The 18,171-nt window shown below is 46.1% G+C and overlaps 1 protein-coding gene across 1 annotated transcript in view; it reads right to left on the bottom strand.

The window, feature by feature from the left end:
- MCTP2 (multiple C2 and transmembrane domain containing 2) overlaps window positions 1-18,171 on the bottom strand; it is a 95,322-nt gene that overhangs the window by 60,077 nt on the left and 17,074 nt on the right. Inside the window, exons 4-8 of the mRNA XM_016197728.2 lie at window positions 16,514-16,656; window positions 15,700-15,776; window positions 15,026-15,137; window positions 12,042-12,077; window positions 1,056-1,220 (exon numbers count right to left, since the gene is read on the bottom strand). Of these exons, the coding sequence (XP_016053214.1) occupies window positions 1,056-1,220; window positions 12,042-12,077; window positions 15,026-15,137; window positions 15,700-15,776; window positions 16,514-16,656 (533 nt within the window). The remainder of the gene's footprint in view (window positions 1-1,055; window positions 1,221-12,041; window positions 12,078-15,025; window positions 15,138-15,699; window positions 15,777-16,513; window positions 16,657-18,171) is intronic.

Raw genomic sequence — 18,171 nt, 5'->3', positions numbered from 1 at the left:
GCGTATTTCTGCCATCACTGGCCCTCAGTTTTTCACATTTTTTATCAACGAGTCGTCAACACGAGCCTCAATTCCCTAGTCCTTGGGCTGGTGTAAATGACGCTTAATGTTTGATTTTGTGCTGAAAATTGTACATCAGAGACAACCCCTTGCCTCCCTAAATCACTTTCCAACTTGTCTGCATCTGTTATGCCTTCCACCCGGGAAAGCCTCAACTGCAAATATCCTCGGGTCTATTTTCAAAATCTTCCACTGGAGTTTTTTTATTTTATTTTTTTATTATGTGGCTTTTGGCAAGTGGCTTAACGTTCAAGTACCCCAGTTCCCTCGACCCATAAAACACAGAAAATATTCCTGTCTGACAGTTATGCAAAACTAATTAATTACCATGGTTTGGAGACTCTGGGTTTTGAAATAGAAACCACACCAAATTAGTAAGATTAAAAATTAAATGGAATTTGGATCGACGGAATAAGATGACTGATTTTTAAAGACAGCTAAAAATGCCATTATTCTTTTTCAAAACAAATCACTTTTAATACTTTAGATAGTTTGTTTTTTTAAATCACAGCAAAAAAACAGCAGCCCTCGAAGTCTACTTCTGGCGTAAAGACTAACAAGTAAGGGAAAGAAAACTGTATATAATTTTGAAAATAGTTTTAGTTATCATAGATATTGTAACCCAAATATAACATATATTACTGTTTTATTTTTGTTAGATTCTGAAAACATTTAGTTACCCTTTTCCCGAATTCTTGAAACACAGTTTGCTTATCAAAACAAAATAAATCATGCCTTCCAATCTATTATTTAATAAGCTCTCTCTAGCTCTAATCACTGGGTGAAAATAAACTAAACTCAGCAATCAAATACTCCTACTAATTGGCTGCATCTCTGCCATCATTTGCTTTCTGGAATAATCCTAACACAGTTAAGCGGGTTAAAAAGAAGGAACTTCTATTCTTGCAAAATGTGGAGCGGGAAAAGGCTTTTTCCAAAAAATCGGTTTTTTTTAAGACGTGATTTCCCGTTGTCCCCAGGAGCTGGCGGCTTACCTTGCTTTTGTACCTCTGCTCCCCCAGCTTCAGCAGCACAAACATCTCCGCCACGTTGCCCCCCGAGACGTCCTTCCCCTCCAGCAGCGCGATGCTGACCGTCCCGTTCCAGAGCTGGTTCTTCCTCAGGGCGTCCGAGAGCCGCAGGGTGCGCAGCAGCGAGGACTGCGGGGGACAGAGAGGGGACATCAGCCGCGCCAGCTCCTCGGGCCGCCCGGGGACCGCAGGCAGCAGCACCCCTGCCTGGGCAGAGCAGCGCGCTCTTCCTCGGCCGTGCACCTGCGATCACAGTGACGACATTCTCCCCCCAGCACTGACCCTGTGACAATATCGGGAAAGGCAGAGTGGGAGCGACTCTTGCGCTTGGCCCTGGCCTGTGCCCCCGCCCCGATCTCTGTGCCCCCACCCCGATCTCAGGTAGGAGCCTGTGCCCCCGCCCCCATCTCGGGTAGCAGCCTGTGCCCCCATCCCGATCTCGGGTAGCAGCCTGTGCCCCCACCCCGATCTCTGTGCCCCCGCCCCGATCATCGGTAGGAGCCTGTGCCCCAGCCCTGATCTCGGGTAGGAGCCCGTGCCCCCGCCCCCATCTCGGATAGCAGCCTGTGCCCCAGCCCTGATCTCGGGTAGCAGCCCTTCAACAGGGCCCTTGGCCGTTTCGATAGCAGGGAGGGAAGGAGGGCATTCTGAGAAAGGGGTACAAGGCCAAGGCATCGCTTTGCAGGCAGACAAAAGAGCTCTGGGCATTCAGAACCAGCGGCTTGGAGGTGACCCTTCCCACTTGAATCTGTCCCCAGTTCCCTTGATTCCTTGGGCGGCTGCTAGAAAGCTCCTGCGAGAGTCACGGCTCCAGACAGAGCCTGCGATGGGCCGGCCGGTTAGCCGCCCAGATTCGGGGCAGGGAAGGGTACATAAGGGACTTAGCATGGGCCCGGGACGGTGCAGCAACTATTAACTCATGTGTTTCCTTCTAAATTATGTGACTCAAGCCCACTCATGTACACCTTAAACCACACAGAGAAAAAGGCAAACATCTCCCATTATTAAACTATCAAGAGGACCAGCACACTTTATTTTTTAATTTCCACTTTGTCCATTTTCAAACATATCCAAAGGTAGATCAGTATCCGAAATCTCCAAGGACTTATTCACCAGATCCCACGATTTGAGGGGCTTATTTCATCTATCCCTTCGCTACTGGCTTCTGGCTGAAATACTGGAAAGCAAAATCCATATTTGTTTTCACGTAAGCACCATGCCATGATCACGCTCAACAGAAGCAGCCATAATCCCCTTAATACGGTGAACTATCCAGAACGTGTTTACATTTCCCCGACGGGCTCGACAATGTTGTTTTATGGTTAGTTTGTTCGAGCGAGGATCCCCGCGCGATCCGCACGCTGCGCTTAGTTGCCGGAGTTCATTTATGTTCTCTGTTCAATGAAATGGCGCACGCACAGGCCACTTTATTTGAAGGCGAAATAAATGGACTGTGGAATGTAAATGGCACCAAGTATCATAGGAAAGCAATGAATTTCTAACACTATATATTCTTCCTGTCATCCGCTCAATAGATCTTCCAGATCGTTCAGACACCAATTTGCTCGGACACCAGTTAGTCACAATTTATCACAACAAATGGTATGCCAGGGCCGTATTAATTATTTGCCGGCTTACATCATCCGGCACACGTCACTCCGCCACTCTGAATAAATGATTCAAGGACACCGCACCGAGCGTCCGGCCGATCATTTCATACCCGCCTGAAACACTGAGGGGGACCTGCCCCCATACTTCACATGCATGCACTTTTCTCCTGAAATGCACACACACACATGCACACACACACACACATGCACAGCTTTTGGAGGCACTGAGACAGAGAAGGGAGGGCAGATAAGAAAGGAATTCGTTTTATAAAGAAGAAAAAACTCTCTCCTCTCGAGAACATAAGCATTCTTTTGTGACTCCTATTTGCCCCTGGGTCGTGGATCGAATATGCTACTTAAGGAAAGTTTGTGAGATAGTTCAAGGGAAGCAATTTTCCCTTATTAAGAACAACACATGCCACCCAGCCAGCGTGGCCCAGTGGTTGAACCAGGAGGTCGCCAGTTCGATTCCCGGTCGGGGTGCAGGCTCCTCGATCCCCAGCAGGGGGCGTGCGGGAGGCAGTAAATCAATGACTCTCTCTCATCTAAGATGTTTCTGTCTCTCCCTCCCTCTCTCTGAAATCAATAAAAACATTAAAATAAAATAAAAAGAACAACACATACCATCACAATAGACACACAGGTATATAAATATATATGTATGCGTGTTTATGTGTCTATATGCGTACATATAGAGGTAGATGCAGTGGATACATTTTATAGCTTATTCGGCACAGGCTGAAAACGTCTACCTTTAAAAAGAAAATGAGATTTTGATTCATATATCCTGCTGCCATTTCCTTTTGTGTGTGTTTCTCTTCTTCAAGTTTGACTTGCCAACCACCACGCTAATGCATGACCTGTCCCATGGCCATGCTTCAAAGGCCCGACAGATATATTCCTCCCTAAACACTGCAACTATTTCAAAATCCTTTTTAAAAAGGAGGGAGTCATGTCCACAGAAGATCAAAGGGCATCCTACAGTCTGGCAACTGCCTAAGAAAAATGGTAGTGCTTCGATGAAATATGCTCAAAATAATTCTGCGGCTCGGTATGTCCTAATTTCAAATTGGATGTTTATCTTGGAAAGGCTTCTGTCTAACTTGTTCATAAAACAGCCCCACTTAGCTCTAGGAGCTCTGTGAAAATGGGATCCAAAGCTGGTTATTAAGGGGGCCTAGAGATAGGTTCCATATGGCGGAACAGCATGGGAGGGCGAGGCGAAGGCCTCCATCAGGCGCGGCTTGGCTGCAGCTCCCGATCTATCTGCGGACACTCGTTGCGTTAGCCCGGAACATCTGGATTATTGCTCGCAATGTCCCTGGGAAATATCCACTTTCCACCAAAGCCTTTATCTATCTCCGTCGGACTTTGAACATTTTTGTAGTTAAGGCAGCCCTGTTTGATGTGACGGATTTGCTCTGTGCCGTCCAAGATCCCCCCCCCCTTACTAAAGGCAGGATAGGAAAAGAGACATGTGCACTGCTCAACATAAAACCTCTAGTCTGCTTAGTTCCCCCTAAATATTTCTGCAAAGCCAGCTCTAAGGTTATGTTCAAATAAAGTTGCATCCACTCGCTAAGGAGTCTGGGATACGGGCACACAGGCTTTTCAAAAAGTTTCTTAATTAATCAGCCGTTTCGAAGTCCACCCTGGAGAGCCTGGCTGGGGGCAGCGGGGGCCACCCCGCCTGAGCCCCGATGCAGAGCTGGGCTCTCCAATCCTCCTGCGCTCTTCCAACACTCCCTCTCTCCCCACAATAAATCGACTGCCCTGCACTCACTCCGTGAGCTCTGTGGCTCGGGTTTTCATGTCTGGGCCTGGGCCTGTGAGTGAAATTTGTCATCTTAATGCAGCGTGGAATGTGAGAGGAGGAAAGGAAATGACCCATCAAAGGGAGAAGCCCACCCCACCTGGGCCGAAACAAACACCCGCAGATAGAGCAAAGTTTCTGGGTCCTGACCCTAATTTCTCAGCAGACATCACGGATAAAATAGAGCACATCAGGGTTTTGTTATGTTTCTCCTTCCTCCCAAAGGACCAGAACCTTCTACTACGTCTATGTGGATTCATCCAGAGGCTGGCTCTCCCCGGGTCCCCGCCACCAAACCCGCAGCACCCTTCAAAACAGAGTGACTGTCATCTCTTACGTGCACGTTGCTACTTGTGAAATAGTTAACTTAGAAATCTACTGCTTTTCATGAAAATGAAGCAGCTTCAAGACCATTCCTTTACTTCCAGGTCATGCACATTTTGGAGACAAGGAAGGGATGAAAGGGGGGGGCTGGAAGTTTAAGCTCAGGGGCTTCTGCCCGCTTCCCACAGGCAGAGAATCCTCAGGACCCTCTGACGCAGGAAGGGACTCTCCAAACAGCGAACCGATTGTCATTCCTGGGACATACACGGCGGGTTACAGCTTGACCACTATCATGGGGTAGTTATTCCAAGTAATCCCTTGGCTATAACAAAATAACCCCCCACATTTTTAAAAGATAAAAATTTTTTAAAGGGGGCAGCGAGAAAATATTTTCACAAGATTTTTCGAATAGGCCCCAAGTACTCTATGGGTGCTTCTGACAGCCTCTCCGCTGTGGAAATACGTAGACACGTGCTCCAAAGCCACCGGCGCATCCTAAGGCGACTGTCATTCGTTACGTCTCCTAAGCCGTTGTGAGAAAGCAGGCAGTCCATGAAAACAAATGCACGGGAAAATTAACTTTGTAAGTAAAACGGTAGGAAAGCGAGATTGCAGCTATGCTGGCACTACTTAGAAAAGCGAAGGGAGAACTTGGGTCTGTGAAAGGTTTCCCTGAAATATTTCTGTCCGGCGTCCTCAACATGTAAAACTGCTGCTAATTGTCAACAGCTTTCACAGCGTGACATGAGAAGATCCATCCCAGAAAACCTCCCCCACAGCCCCTTATATCATCTGAAGAGGGTCCTGTAGGCATAAATTCCCTACAACTACACAAAAATCTGTGTAAGGATATAAAGGAAGCCTTTTAAATTTCCCACATGGACAGGGACATGCAAGATGAGATTTATATCTGTAGATGAAAACTCTAACACAGTGCCAAGGGCATGAATAATCTGTGTGTACAAAGATATTAGCGATAAAAGTTTTATATTCGGTTTAATATTTTTTTAATTATGAGGGAGTATCATCGCTCAGTTGTCACACTTAAAAATAAAGATCAGATTAAGAGGAGATTTTAAAAATTGATAAAGTCTATAAATACTCAATGACTCTCAGGGTTTGGAACCAAGAAGATGGTTCTAATGCATTTAGCACATACAGAAAAATAAATGAAGGCCAGGTGATACAAGAGGATTTTCTTTACTGTCCTGATCTCTAGCAAGCTCGCATGCAATCATTCATCGTCTGGTGTTTCTTTTTTTTTTTTTTTAATGTGTTTTTACGGATTTCAGAGAGAGGAAGGGAGAGGGAGAGAGAGAGAAACATCGATGAGAGAGAAACATTATGGATCAGCTGCCTCTTGCACGCCCCCTGCTGGGGATCGACCCTGCAACCTGGGCATGTGCCCTGACCGGGAATCGAACTGTGATCTCTCGGTTCATGCTGGCCGGGAAGCCTAGTATTTCTTGATTCACATGGGTCGGCCTGCACTTCTATGTTCCATATTTCTACGTCTCTTCTTCAGTTAAAGTGCTTCAGGGCTGTTCCATCCAGGGCTGGGAAAAGAGTGAAGCAACTGGAACTCTTGGGGATAAAACACTTAAGGAATCGCTCCCTCGGGCTTCTTCAAGGGCAGGGTTGGCAATGGAGCCCAAGCGTCTTCTGTTTTGCACCCTGGGCACCTCTTGGCCTCACCCTAACCCCAGCCCGACCTACGATTCAGCAGTGTAGCCACGGGCCTACGCGGCCTGCCCTTCTGACACCCCTACCTTTGTCCCCTACCCCGCCCAGCAGCCCACTTTGCACCCGAGACCACACCAGTGGTCTTCAAACTTGAACACGCTTGGGACTCACCTGGGAGGCTTGCTGAGAGATTGCTGGCTCCCATCCCTGCAGTTCCTAACTCAAGAAGTCTGAAATGGGGGCCAAGAAGTTGCGTTTATAACCATTTCCAGGTGATGCGGGTGGTGTTGGTGCAAGGGGCCCGCTTTGGAAACCAAACTGTTTGGAGGCCGATGACAGATAGTTTGGGGCTCCCGCATGTCCCTCATTAATTCTACACCGCCACCTCTCAGCTCCTTCCCTCCTCCTCATTTGGTTATTAAGATTCATTCCAGTTCTCTCTGAGACTTTCCAGTTCTCTCAGCCCTCCCCACCCAGCGGCAAGGTCAGGCTATGGGTGTAACCATATCCACTTCTCCACCTGCACCTCTCCTAGTAGCTCGTGAGCCAGAACGACCAGATTTCATTCATCTCTGAATGCCCAGGACAGCAGTCCTGCCCTTAGAGGACATGGTCAGCGAGAAGCCTCTGGCTGAACTTGAGGCTGAACTTGAGAGAAGAGATTTGATGAAAAGTTCAGGAAGGCAGGGCTCTGTCCACTGGGGTTAAGATATTCAGCGGTGGCCTGTGCACTGCTACTTATAAATAGGTAGGTAGGTAGGTAGGTAGGTAGATAGATGGGTGGATGGATAGACAGATATACAGACAGACTTAGAGACACACAAATAAATTAGATAGATTAGATATATAAAGAAACAGGCAGTAAAGAGTAACATGCAGACACAGAAATAAATTAGGGAGCTTGGATATATGGGAAGAGAGACAGGTAAGCAGGTACAGAGATGCAGAGCTGTACATGGCTGTTCTGTTATACACGCATGCAATGCTCCAATCCCAGAAAATACAAAGAAAAAAAGGGGCTACTATGGGTGGGGAACGAGTTGGGGGGGGTGTGGCAATGAAAAAAGAGCGAAATGAGCAAACAGAAAGCACTCTCTTCACTGGGAAAGGGTTGCAGGCACCACGCCCTCGCAGTAATCCCTTGAAGGACCCCACGTCTTGCAAAGGCTCTTGCTTGACCTGCTCCCTGCGCCTCCACAGAGACAGGGACGTGAGTTCCATTGGGCAAAGAGGTGCGGGACAGGGCGTTCCCTCCAAATTTCTGACTGTCCTCTATTAAATTCCACCCCCACCACCCTCCCAGGGCCAACACTAAACTAGCTTCGTGGCAAGATACCTTCCAGGAGCTAAGTATGTTAAAAACCACGTGTGTCAGGCGCCAGAGGCCAAGCCCTTAGCAAAGCAGGAATCCCCTGAACACGCCTCCTGCAAAGTGCTCACACGCAGCGAGCTCGCCAGTCTCGGCCACGTGTTCAGGGGGGAAGCTGACACTGTCAGCCTGCGTGACGGAATCATGACCGTTTGTAACCCCACGATAATCTGCCCAGGCTTCCCAGATTTAACCCCTCTGGCCAGGCAGCTAACCCCCAGACTCAGTCACTGGGGGACAGGAGCCTATCAGAGGGGTAGAACAGACAGGAGGTGCCCCACGGCCCCATCGTAAGAGGGCAGGATCTACAAGGCATTCACAAGAACCCCCCCAGCACCCTGCCCTGGGGGTGACTGTGTGATGAGTGAGTCTGAGGACTGCAGATTTTAAAAAGCCCAAGTGGAAAAACGGGCAAAGAAAGGAGGCTCTGGCCCATGCAACGGGACAGCCGTCGGGGTTCAGGCCAACCTAAGCCCAGCAATTCTGCCAACCGCACCCTCCTGGGAGGTGATGGGCGGCCCTGTCACCCAGATGCCAGGAGAAGCAGAGGGACAGGCAGAGCCAAAGGAATGAAGCAGAAAGTGGAAAAGTGCAAAAGAGGCAGGGAAGGGCATGTCTTGGAATCCAACCGGAAAAGAAAATCAGCCCCAGGATTGAAGACAGAGGACACACAATACAGAGCTGCAAAGAGCTGTCTTCCCAGAGGAAGGAGCTGCTGAGAAACTGAACAGGGCACTGGGACGACTAAGGGGAGCAGTGGGAGGCGTGGGAGACTCAGGCTGGGCAAGGGGGGGCGGCCTCCCCCTGCAAGGGTCTGGAGGGGCAGCACTGAGGCTTGTAGGCCACGGGGTGTCCGTCCCAAAGACCCCACACTGACCCACTCGTGCAGCTGTGTCCAGCACAGCTTCAATCTGGGGAAAGACACAGGGCTGGATTCGGCCCCCAAGCTGACATTCGGTGACCCCGGGCCACAGAGACAAAAAGAGTAAACACCGGGGTCAGGGTCACCTGGTAGAAGCCGAAAAGCAGCTGGCCTGGCTCAGGGAAGATGCAAAATGCGGACACACCCAGCTTCTCCCCCTCCTGTCCTCCAGCACCCTCCCAGTTCCTCTCACTGCGGGCAGCCAGCTGGAGGCCAGCTGGCAGGGGACCTTGACAACCTGTCTTGCAGGGATCAGCCTCCGAAATAACAGAGGAGCAGAGATAAAAGGCTACGAAGCCAAAGAGGCCGAAAACTGGCACCACCAGTCAACTGATTTCATGCAGGAAAAAAACGTTACACCAGCATGCGACGTGTCTCTCGCCTGAGGTACATCGCGGCTCCCACCCTGATGGCTGACATATGACTGCATACGACAGTGGGTCAAAAGAGGGGCTGTGCAAGAAAATACACTTATCTCTGGGCGAACTCATCTAAAGGAGGGGAGATCCATAACTCAAGGGGCACAGTGCTCAGGTGTCACACCTGTGCAGACTCAAGAGCAGGTGTGTGTGTGTGTGCGCGTGTGTGCAGACTTCTGAATACACTCAGGAATTCTTCACTTCCATTTTTTATCACTGCATTCTTTCCAGTTAGGCTCTTTGATGTTATAGAAGTAAGTGCTGTTAATTTTTTATCTTTTAACTGTTCCATGCATTACACAGACAGAAGTAAGGTTCAGAAACAGAGCTACTCACCGCCAAGATTATACATAGTAAATATCCAAAAAGAGCTAGTCATCTGGTTCAGGCCCTATTGATTCAGATTCTCAGTTCTCATTTTAAAATGCTCATCACAAGATAAGCAAAGGCTCTGGATGAACCTAAATAAATATATGAAGGCAACCTCTCTATTTAACATATGAAAATCAAAGTCAGCGTAGTAAGGAAACATTTTAGAAGAGACTCTAGAAAGATCTGGCCATTCTGGGCTCCTTTGGATGATGCTAATGTATAAACTTGTGGACTTAAGAAGAATTACCTAAATAAAGTTATTATAAAAATACTAAGGTGGAGGTGCAAAAGTCGACACTTGCTGGGTGACAGGACACTCGGAATTAGTAAATTTTTAGATACTCAGAGCTAAGAAGAATCTTCCTTATGCCAAACTCCTGCTACCTGGTTTTTAAATAGAACATGGAAATCCTAAAAGAGCAGCTTACAGGTAGCTCAAAAATACCAAGATCGGTCGATCGGGGTATTTTAACAACTCGCCCAGAGGGTTAATCACAGCACCTCCGGGTTTTCCAGGTGACTCATTTCCATGAGCCAAATCAGGAGCCAACTCTAAGTAGCAAAGAGGCACCGAGCCCAACTCCACCAATATATAAACTGCATCTCTCGTGTAAGCTCGTAAATAGTTTTCAATGAGCTCTAGTCATCTGAGCTTCTATTCCACACAGGTACAAGGTTTGGGCATTTCTTCTGTCCCTGAGCTCAGTGCACTTAAGTCAAAATTCTAGAAACTACCACGGTAGGGGGGTGGAGGGGAAGACAATAGCTCACCGGGAAGACACACTCTGCAGCACGGATATAAATACTGCTCTCCGGGCCCCTCTGTTCCTCCCATATTTTTGATATCTTTACCCAGGCCGTCAACATTTTTTCCCTCTCCCTCCATCCCTCCGGCCGTTACCCCATCACCTCCCCTGCCCTCCCTCGGCTACAATATTCCCCAAGCTCACAATTTTTCTCTCCAGCCTTTATGTTCTTCCACAAACTGCCAGCGCTCTTCCACAGGCCAGGGCTCCCTAACTAAAGCTGGTTATTGATGTACAGGCCCAGTGTTTTAGTGCGGCAGGAGGATCTATAAACCAGAAAATACTGCTTTGTCAGGCCTGAGGCCTGCGGGCCTCCGGTGGCTCCAGAAGCTCCTAATGCGGGAGCCTGGGAGCTGGGCGCCCCTCGGTGGCCACAGACGATGCTCTTCTACCCTCTAGTGACTATAAAAGGAACAAGACCCAAGTTGGAGGGATTTCTGAGCCGGCTGCACAGAATTTACTGTCTCTTCATTTTCGAAAAGGAGCCAGGGTCTGGGAAACCAAGTGAACCGGAGCAAAACACCTTCTCAGAGTTATTTTTCAAGTGTTCAAGATGCAAAGGAGAGAGATTTTAGGAAGAGTCGGGACTTGGGGTCCTTTGAATTTCCAAAGGCAAGGTTTCTAAAGTTTGCCTGCCTTCCTAAATGATGGGCTCCTCGGGCTACAAGTCTCTCTCTCTCCCCTCCCTCCCTCTCTCTCTTTCACACACACACTCTCCCAAATTCACAAAATCTTTGTTTCATTCTTATTTTATAGAGAAGCAAGCAGCTGAAGCACGGTGAGGTCAGAAATCAGAGCCGAGAGCCGGCATCTACCTGCCCACGGGTTTTGTGTAAATAAACGCGCACAGAGATTATTGCACCCCCCCCCCCCCCCATGAGCACATAAACCACCGCCCCCGGCACGTCGGGGATTTCTCTTTAACAAAGCAGCCGAGCCGCTAAATGAAGTTATAATTTTTTAAAATGTTCTGTTGGTTTCTTTTTACACCACTTTAGACATTTTGTGGCTGAAGTTACGACGTGCTAATTTAATAACCTGCTCGTTCATAATGCGTTTCTACAGTGGTATCCGCACTTTTTACACACTGGACGGCGGGGTATATAATTGATTAAGGAGATGCTAACAACGTGAAAAATCACTGGTGCTTCACGAAGAAATATCTAAAGGAACTCACCCAAATAAAAAGGAATATATGGTTTTTTCAGAAGATCTGAAACACAGTTATAAAATACCCCATAAAATCCTTTCGATTCATCTTTTCACTGTCCCTATAACACCAAAGCTAATTTCTATCTAATGGTAAATAACTTCCTAAAAGACCCCACCTCACTGAACTACACTGCAAATAATCTGAAGCCCAACGAAGCGAAACATTGTAACGTGGCTGGTACCTATAAAATGTCACCACCAGAGCAGATGTGAGTCCAAACATCTGGCTGGGCCCCTTATTAAATGAAATTTTAAAAGGGAGGCCATGCCCTTATTCATAACAGCAGTAAGAGGGAAAGAACACTGTTTCATGCAAGAGTCAGTTGTATTAATTACATATACATTGTGTTTGTAACGAAGATGAACTTTTATCCAAATGATGTAAATTTAAAGAAAAACACAAAAAACAGAGGTATTTACCTTGCTGGCACTTAAGCGCTTCCGATTTGACCAACGCTGAGGATTGCATCCATTGAACAGTAAAAAAAATGGCCAAAGGAAAGAGAGGAAAAGAATCGTTAACAATACGAAAATATTATTATATTTTTAGACGGTGCAGACAACATTCAAATGACAGACACCCAGCCTTTCTCTGAGGTTACAGAGAAAACACAACTGAGCAAAAAAAGGGTTCAAAACATAGAAACACAAGGAAAAACCGCATTTCTGTGGTTGTTACACCATTTTCTTTAGCTCACGTTTAGGTTTTAGATGTTAGAAAAATAATTCCATTTACCTGGACTGATTAAGTCTCAATTTTCAAAATAATAAGACACAGAAATCTCCGAGCCATTCCTGTGCAATTAAGAAAAATAGGCTAATACAGCTCTGAGGGAGGGAAGAAAAAATTTTCTGAACAGCAAGTCCCTTCACCACGGCTCTCTTCTGACCTCCCATATGTCATGGGAAAGCTGCTGAATTTCGTAGACAATTCAGATTCTCTCGTGGCAAAATCCCCTCATTACTCCCATCACCGTCCAGGACTTGAAGCTCTACTCTGGCTGGTTAACCAGCTAACTGGACGTTCAAACTCGGATAAATCTGGAAGATTACAACTCAATTATGAATCTAATCGAGCAGCCCAAGCTGACTATTATGTTTAAGGACAAAAATACCTTTAGGCAAATGACCTACCCCTCTGTCAATGCATCTCCCAGTAAATTAGAAACCAGAAAATAAATATTCTTTGGGGGAGATCCACATACATTCCAGTGGCCAGCGAATGGAAATGTTGATGCAGAAACGACTTGAAATTATTATTCATTAAAAACACTTCTCCTGGTGAAACTGTGAGTTCAACATTCAGCACGTGACACGGAGTTGTAGATACTAGAACCCGAGTCCTAAAGTCAGTTCTTGATTTTCCCAATAACGTGTTGAGGAGTATTTCAACCCAAAACAAACACCAAGATTAACTGCTGTCTAATAGGAATACAAGGCTATCTAGGGCCTTTTGCCATATAATTCTTTTGATTTTTATAATAATCACAAAAGATAAATAAAATGGATATGGCTATTAATGGGAAATCACTATGACTGTCTCTTTAATGTGTAGAGCTAATATGTAGACCTCTGCCAGGCGAGCAAAGAGCAGAGAAAGGGAGACAAGTAGGTGAGAAAGCGCATATCCAGCTAGAAAATCTCTCACGAAGGGGAGGTGAGGACTCAAAGGACAGGAGAGCCAACCAAGTAAGGTGACAAATGCGGCCCCTTTCGGGATCTGAAACAATATCCCTTGGGGCGTTTTACAAAAACAAACTCAAGCTGCATCGAATATATTTCTCTGCAATTTGAAATACATTTTTAACTAAGGTCGTTTAAGACTCCAAATTCTGGCAATATTTCAGTATGTTTTAAGTGTCGTTATTACTGCTCAACATAATTTAATACATCCCAGAAAAACACACAAGGGGATAAATATGCAGCTATGATGTAGCTTAAACATGTGAGTATTTTCATGGGGAAATTAGCCAACTTTGCAAAGCCCACTTGAATATGTAAGAAATTATTAGAACATATAAGCGAGCAATTGCTCGACCATGTGGCAAATGACACTTACTTACATTGCGTGTTATTTTAACCTGGCATCCAGCTCAAGTAACTGGTCACCTACTGCTCACGGTGACAATGACTCCAGTGAGCAAAACTGTCCAGACTAAGAAAAGCCACAGGAAATCCCTTCTTCATTATGTTCGACAGAAAAATAAATTTATTTTCAACAGCAATCGAAGACACGTCAACATCAAAATATCAGCTTTTTAGAGGCCTCGAGTTTTAACACTGACACTTTTCTAAAAAATGATGAAGGGGTTTTATCCAGTTATTGTCAGGTAAGTACTCGTAAGATTTTTGAATTAAAAATAGCAACTATTTAGCTGCCCCTCTGGCATTTGCAAAGTCACTGCAGTTTTCCTACTTCTCAAAGCCATTTTCTGAGCTCACCAGTAAATCAGTCATGATTTTCATCAGGAAAGTAAATTACAACTACAAGCAAAGATGATGTCAGAATGAGGAATATTCTCCTCATTGACCCCAGTGACTCAATTCCTGAAGCATTATCGGAGCCTAATTTATAAACAGGCTTCAGAGTTTCATGGCAGATTCTAAACATGCCCAACTTGAGTACATCCGAGTCCTTTATCAAGGAGGTATTCTAGCTGGCTTTAAAAATGCCTTTCAAAGAAGTTACAACCAAAGATGCCTTTTGTCCTGACTTTAATTCTTGGAGTCTAATTATATTCTTTGAATGTCAAATAAGATTAGTACTTGCATGCACTTATTTGTCGAAAATAACAGAATCCCAATCATATCACCACACAACCCAAGGCTTTGGTGATGTTAAAGGAATCACTAGGTTGTGCATTAACTAGAAATTTCTATATAATGGACCAGAGAACGTTAAAATCTGCATCTTCCCAAAAGCACTCTCAGGAGAAAACTTGGGAGCTGAAAGAAAGAAAGAAGGGGCTAACGTGCTTCTAATATATACTTGGCTGCCTTAATAACGTACGATGCAATAATTAAATCCTGGAAACCGCTTTTCATAACTGAACAATGTCCAAGTCATCTCGTACCTAAGAAGGCTGTAAATAAAAACCTTAACACTTAGTAAAGGTATATTTCAAATTATCTGCTAAAAGCAAACCATAAGCAGCATGTATGCATTTTAGTCACAGCAGCACTCTCCATCTCCCTGGCCCAAAAAGAGGGAATGCTTAACTGAATTTCTTTCCAGAGATTTAAAAGAGAAGACATATATAACCACAGATAGGTTCTTTAAGTCTCTATAAAATTATTTGTTTCCCCCGCAAAACAATTACAGAAAGATCAGCCATTTGGTAGCCCAGTAGTGAAAGGGCAACTGCAACGGAGGATTTCAGAAAGAACACAACAGTGGCACTTACATGTCTCTTGAAATCACCCTGTTTTACTACGAGGTTCAGATTTAACACAATCACTCCCATGTCATCTTCTAAACTGTTCGGATCTTCTAGTTTTAAAATATGTTCAGTCGTTCTACAAGCAAAACAACAACAAATAACGTTAGCACTTACTGGCAGCACTGAGCAACCTTATAATTTATCAGAAGCTTATGGGAAAATTCCCCTAACTCTAAGGGTGAGATACAAGTTTAAAAAGCACCCAATTCTGAAAATGAAGCACCCAGCTTCAGGGTAGAGAAACTGCTTGGCATTGCCTAATTCAACAGTTGGTTAACCGATTCTTCTCACCTACTCCCCCAAATAAAATTGAAATACTTAAAAAAAATTAAAAAATTTTTAAAAATTGAAATACTTGTTTTAATGTCAAGTTAGGGGAGGTTAACAGAAAACTGAATATTAACAAGTGAAAGTGCAAAATCCAATGCACACTTTAGAAAACATTACGGAGGATTTGATATCCAACAAGCACACTTGGGAGGTAAAAAGCAACAATCATTAAAATATCACAGTTAAGCACTCTTTCACTTGTTCTGATTTTTTTTTTGTGATATGATCTAAACACATGCCAGCGAACATTATCTTGAGTTCCCTCTAAAACTCATCAATAACTATTAAAAAGGTAAAAAATACAATACCTGTTAAGTTCAAGATCACTGAGAATGACAAATGCAGAGCCCATGAAGTCAGACGTGGTTAAATCCCGATCATATACCTTAAAAGAGGGCCAGTGACACCCATTAATGCAGTCAACCGAGTTTGGCAAATCATTAATAAATGCAACAGGCTTCTACATCTGCATTCAGTCTCCTAGATCTAAAACTAATTCGCACAGCGCAGTTCAAGAGGAATTCAGCCTACTCCTCACTTGCCCATTACAAACAGCGGCAAAAATACATCTCAGGCCGAATCCATAGGCCCTGGGACGCACAATGGGCTACTCGCAGTGGTTTCAACGGTCTCTCGTTACAATTTAGTATTTTCCACGGTGGGCAGGTCTGCCAATGAAGTAGAAATCTGCTAAATATCCTATAGCAATCTCATCCTGCACTCAACTCATGCAGTTTTAACCCAGATGTTAGAGCAATTAATGCTTACAACCAGTCGCCCAAAACTCTATTAAGTATAAAGTTATTCCTAATGAGAGGGGGTTGAGAGCCCGTCGCTACCGAACAGGCAGTGATAATTCTTCCACATTCAGTAAGCTCAGATGCCATCCACGGAGACACTGCTTTCACTCCGAGTTTCTCTAGAGTGTCTCTCATTGATCTGAAAGAAATATACAGTGTCCCCAAAGCATACGAACGACCCTCTCCATGCTAATATTTTTAACCCAGCGCTTAAGGACAGCAAGGGAGCTCATCTGGGGAGGGTCACTCTCTAGAGGGCACAGATTGCTCAGAAATCAGCGTTTTTATAAAAGGGCAGGCCTGACAGGCTTCTGTGAGTTACCTTCACGCGGAGCTTTTGGTCCAGGCTTTGTATGGGCAGGACCACGATCTCATCCCAGACGGGGTTCAGGTTCTTATATATGACTTTACTTTTGTACAGCGTCTTCCCGTTCAGCTTAAACTTCACGTAGGGGTCGCTGGTGCCTTTAGAGAGAGAGAGAGACCGACACTGATTTTTCAAATACACGTGCAGCCCAGGATCTGTCCTTTGAGTCAAGATTCTTTCCACAGCCTCCGGGCCCAGAGCGTCTCATCGGGGCACCCAGAACACCTCTGTCCCTGGGCAGGGACCGCAGGCCCCGGAGGTGGGGACAAGAGACACATGAAACGATCGGGGGCGAATGACCGGTTCTTCTTCGCCTTGGGTGGCGGGCTATAAGGGGCTCCTTGGGCTTCTGCTGTTTTGTTTCACTGTGGGCATGTCACCACGAGCCCACCCGCAAAAATGCACGCAGTAAAACCCACGCAATAAAACCCAGCGGTGGCAGGAGTCCTGGGGAGGCGCCCACCCCTCGTAAGAATGACAGCGAGGCAGTGACAAGGGAGGGGAGCCGTTTCCAAGCGCTCGGCCAGACGGCCGACTCGCCAGCACCCGCACTTCAGAATATAATCGTAATAAATCAATCAATCTCTGCAACCAAAAGACGGGGCGAGACTGGAAAGGGGGGGATTAAAGGGACAAAGTTGCCATTCTTCGCAGCCTCCGCACCTGCAGCGAGGGGAGCGCCACGCCAGCCGGGCCCTCGCTGGCCTCGGGGACCCCCTGACCCGCAGGCTCCTCGGGGGCGCTTTGAAATGGGCGCCAAAAGAAATTAATAAGGTGCCTCCAGCCTCTCTGTCCCAAGCAGAAAAAAGAGCCGATGATGGACCCTCCCCCATATTTTCAGATCAATCGAGAGGGGGGAAAAGGCCTGCACACATGACACACGGACTGTGTGCTGCGCATGTGTGTCACATGCACTCGAGGGGGCATCACACCTGGGACACATACTAGTGACTGGGACCCACATGCGTTAAGACCTAGTGAGCTGTGAATAAAGGAGGCACAGACGGACAGCCAGCTGGTATTGCTCCGAAGAAAGAAAAAGCCCAGTTTGGGGAACTGTGATGTCATAATTAATCGTGAATCACAGAATTAGGAATAAATGCATGAAGACCAGCGATTTACCCCCAGGTGCCTCGCACAGTGCCCAGCACAGGCCCCCGTGTGCGCTGGGTGGCAACCCCGGCGTTAACATCAGGCCAAAACCGCCTAAGGGTGTCAGATAAAAAATTAACAAGGCTCTTCTGTCACCAGCGCCCGAATGGTGAATGCCCAGCATTAATCGCTCCAATCTTTCTTAGCACCTTTTTACATCTCCATGTAGCTGCAGAGGTAAAAATTACTAAAAGAGACAGCAATGCATCCCCCAACTATTTTCGCCGAAAGCCACAACCCCGAAGAGCTAGATATTATATATATGTGTGTGTGTGTGTATGTGTGTGTGTGTGTGTTGTTTGCAAGTCCCCATAGCTGGGCACAGGTCGGATTCTGATGTTAGTCGTCCAGGACTGCAAGAGGCTAGCTTCAAAATAAAGAAATTAGCCCACGAAGATACCCGCACACGTATGCAAGCCCCCCGTTTGCAGGATCCCAGCCGTCTCTGGGTTCAACTTGGA

Source organism: Miniopterus natalensis, chromosome 22 (genome assembly GCF_054644295.1).
Source record: "Miniopterus natalensis isolate mMinNat1 chromosome 22, mMinNat1.hap1, whole genome shotgun sequence".
NCBI lineage: Eukaryota > Metazoa > Chordata > Mammalia > Chiroptera > Miniopteridae > Miniopterus > Miniopterus natalensis.
This window is presented reverse-complemented; position numbering and strand designations above follow the sequence as displayed.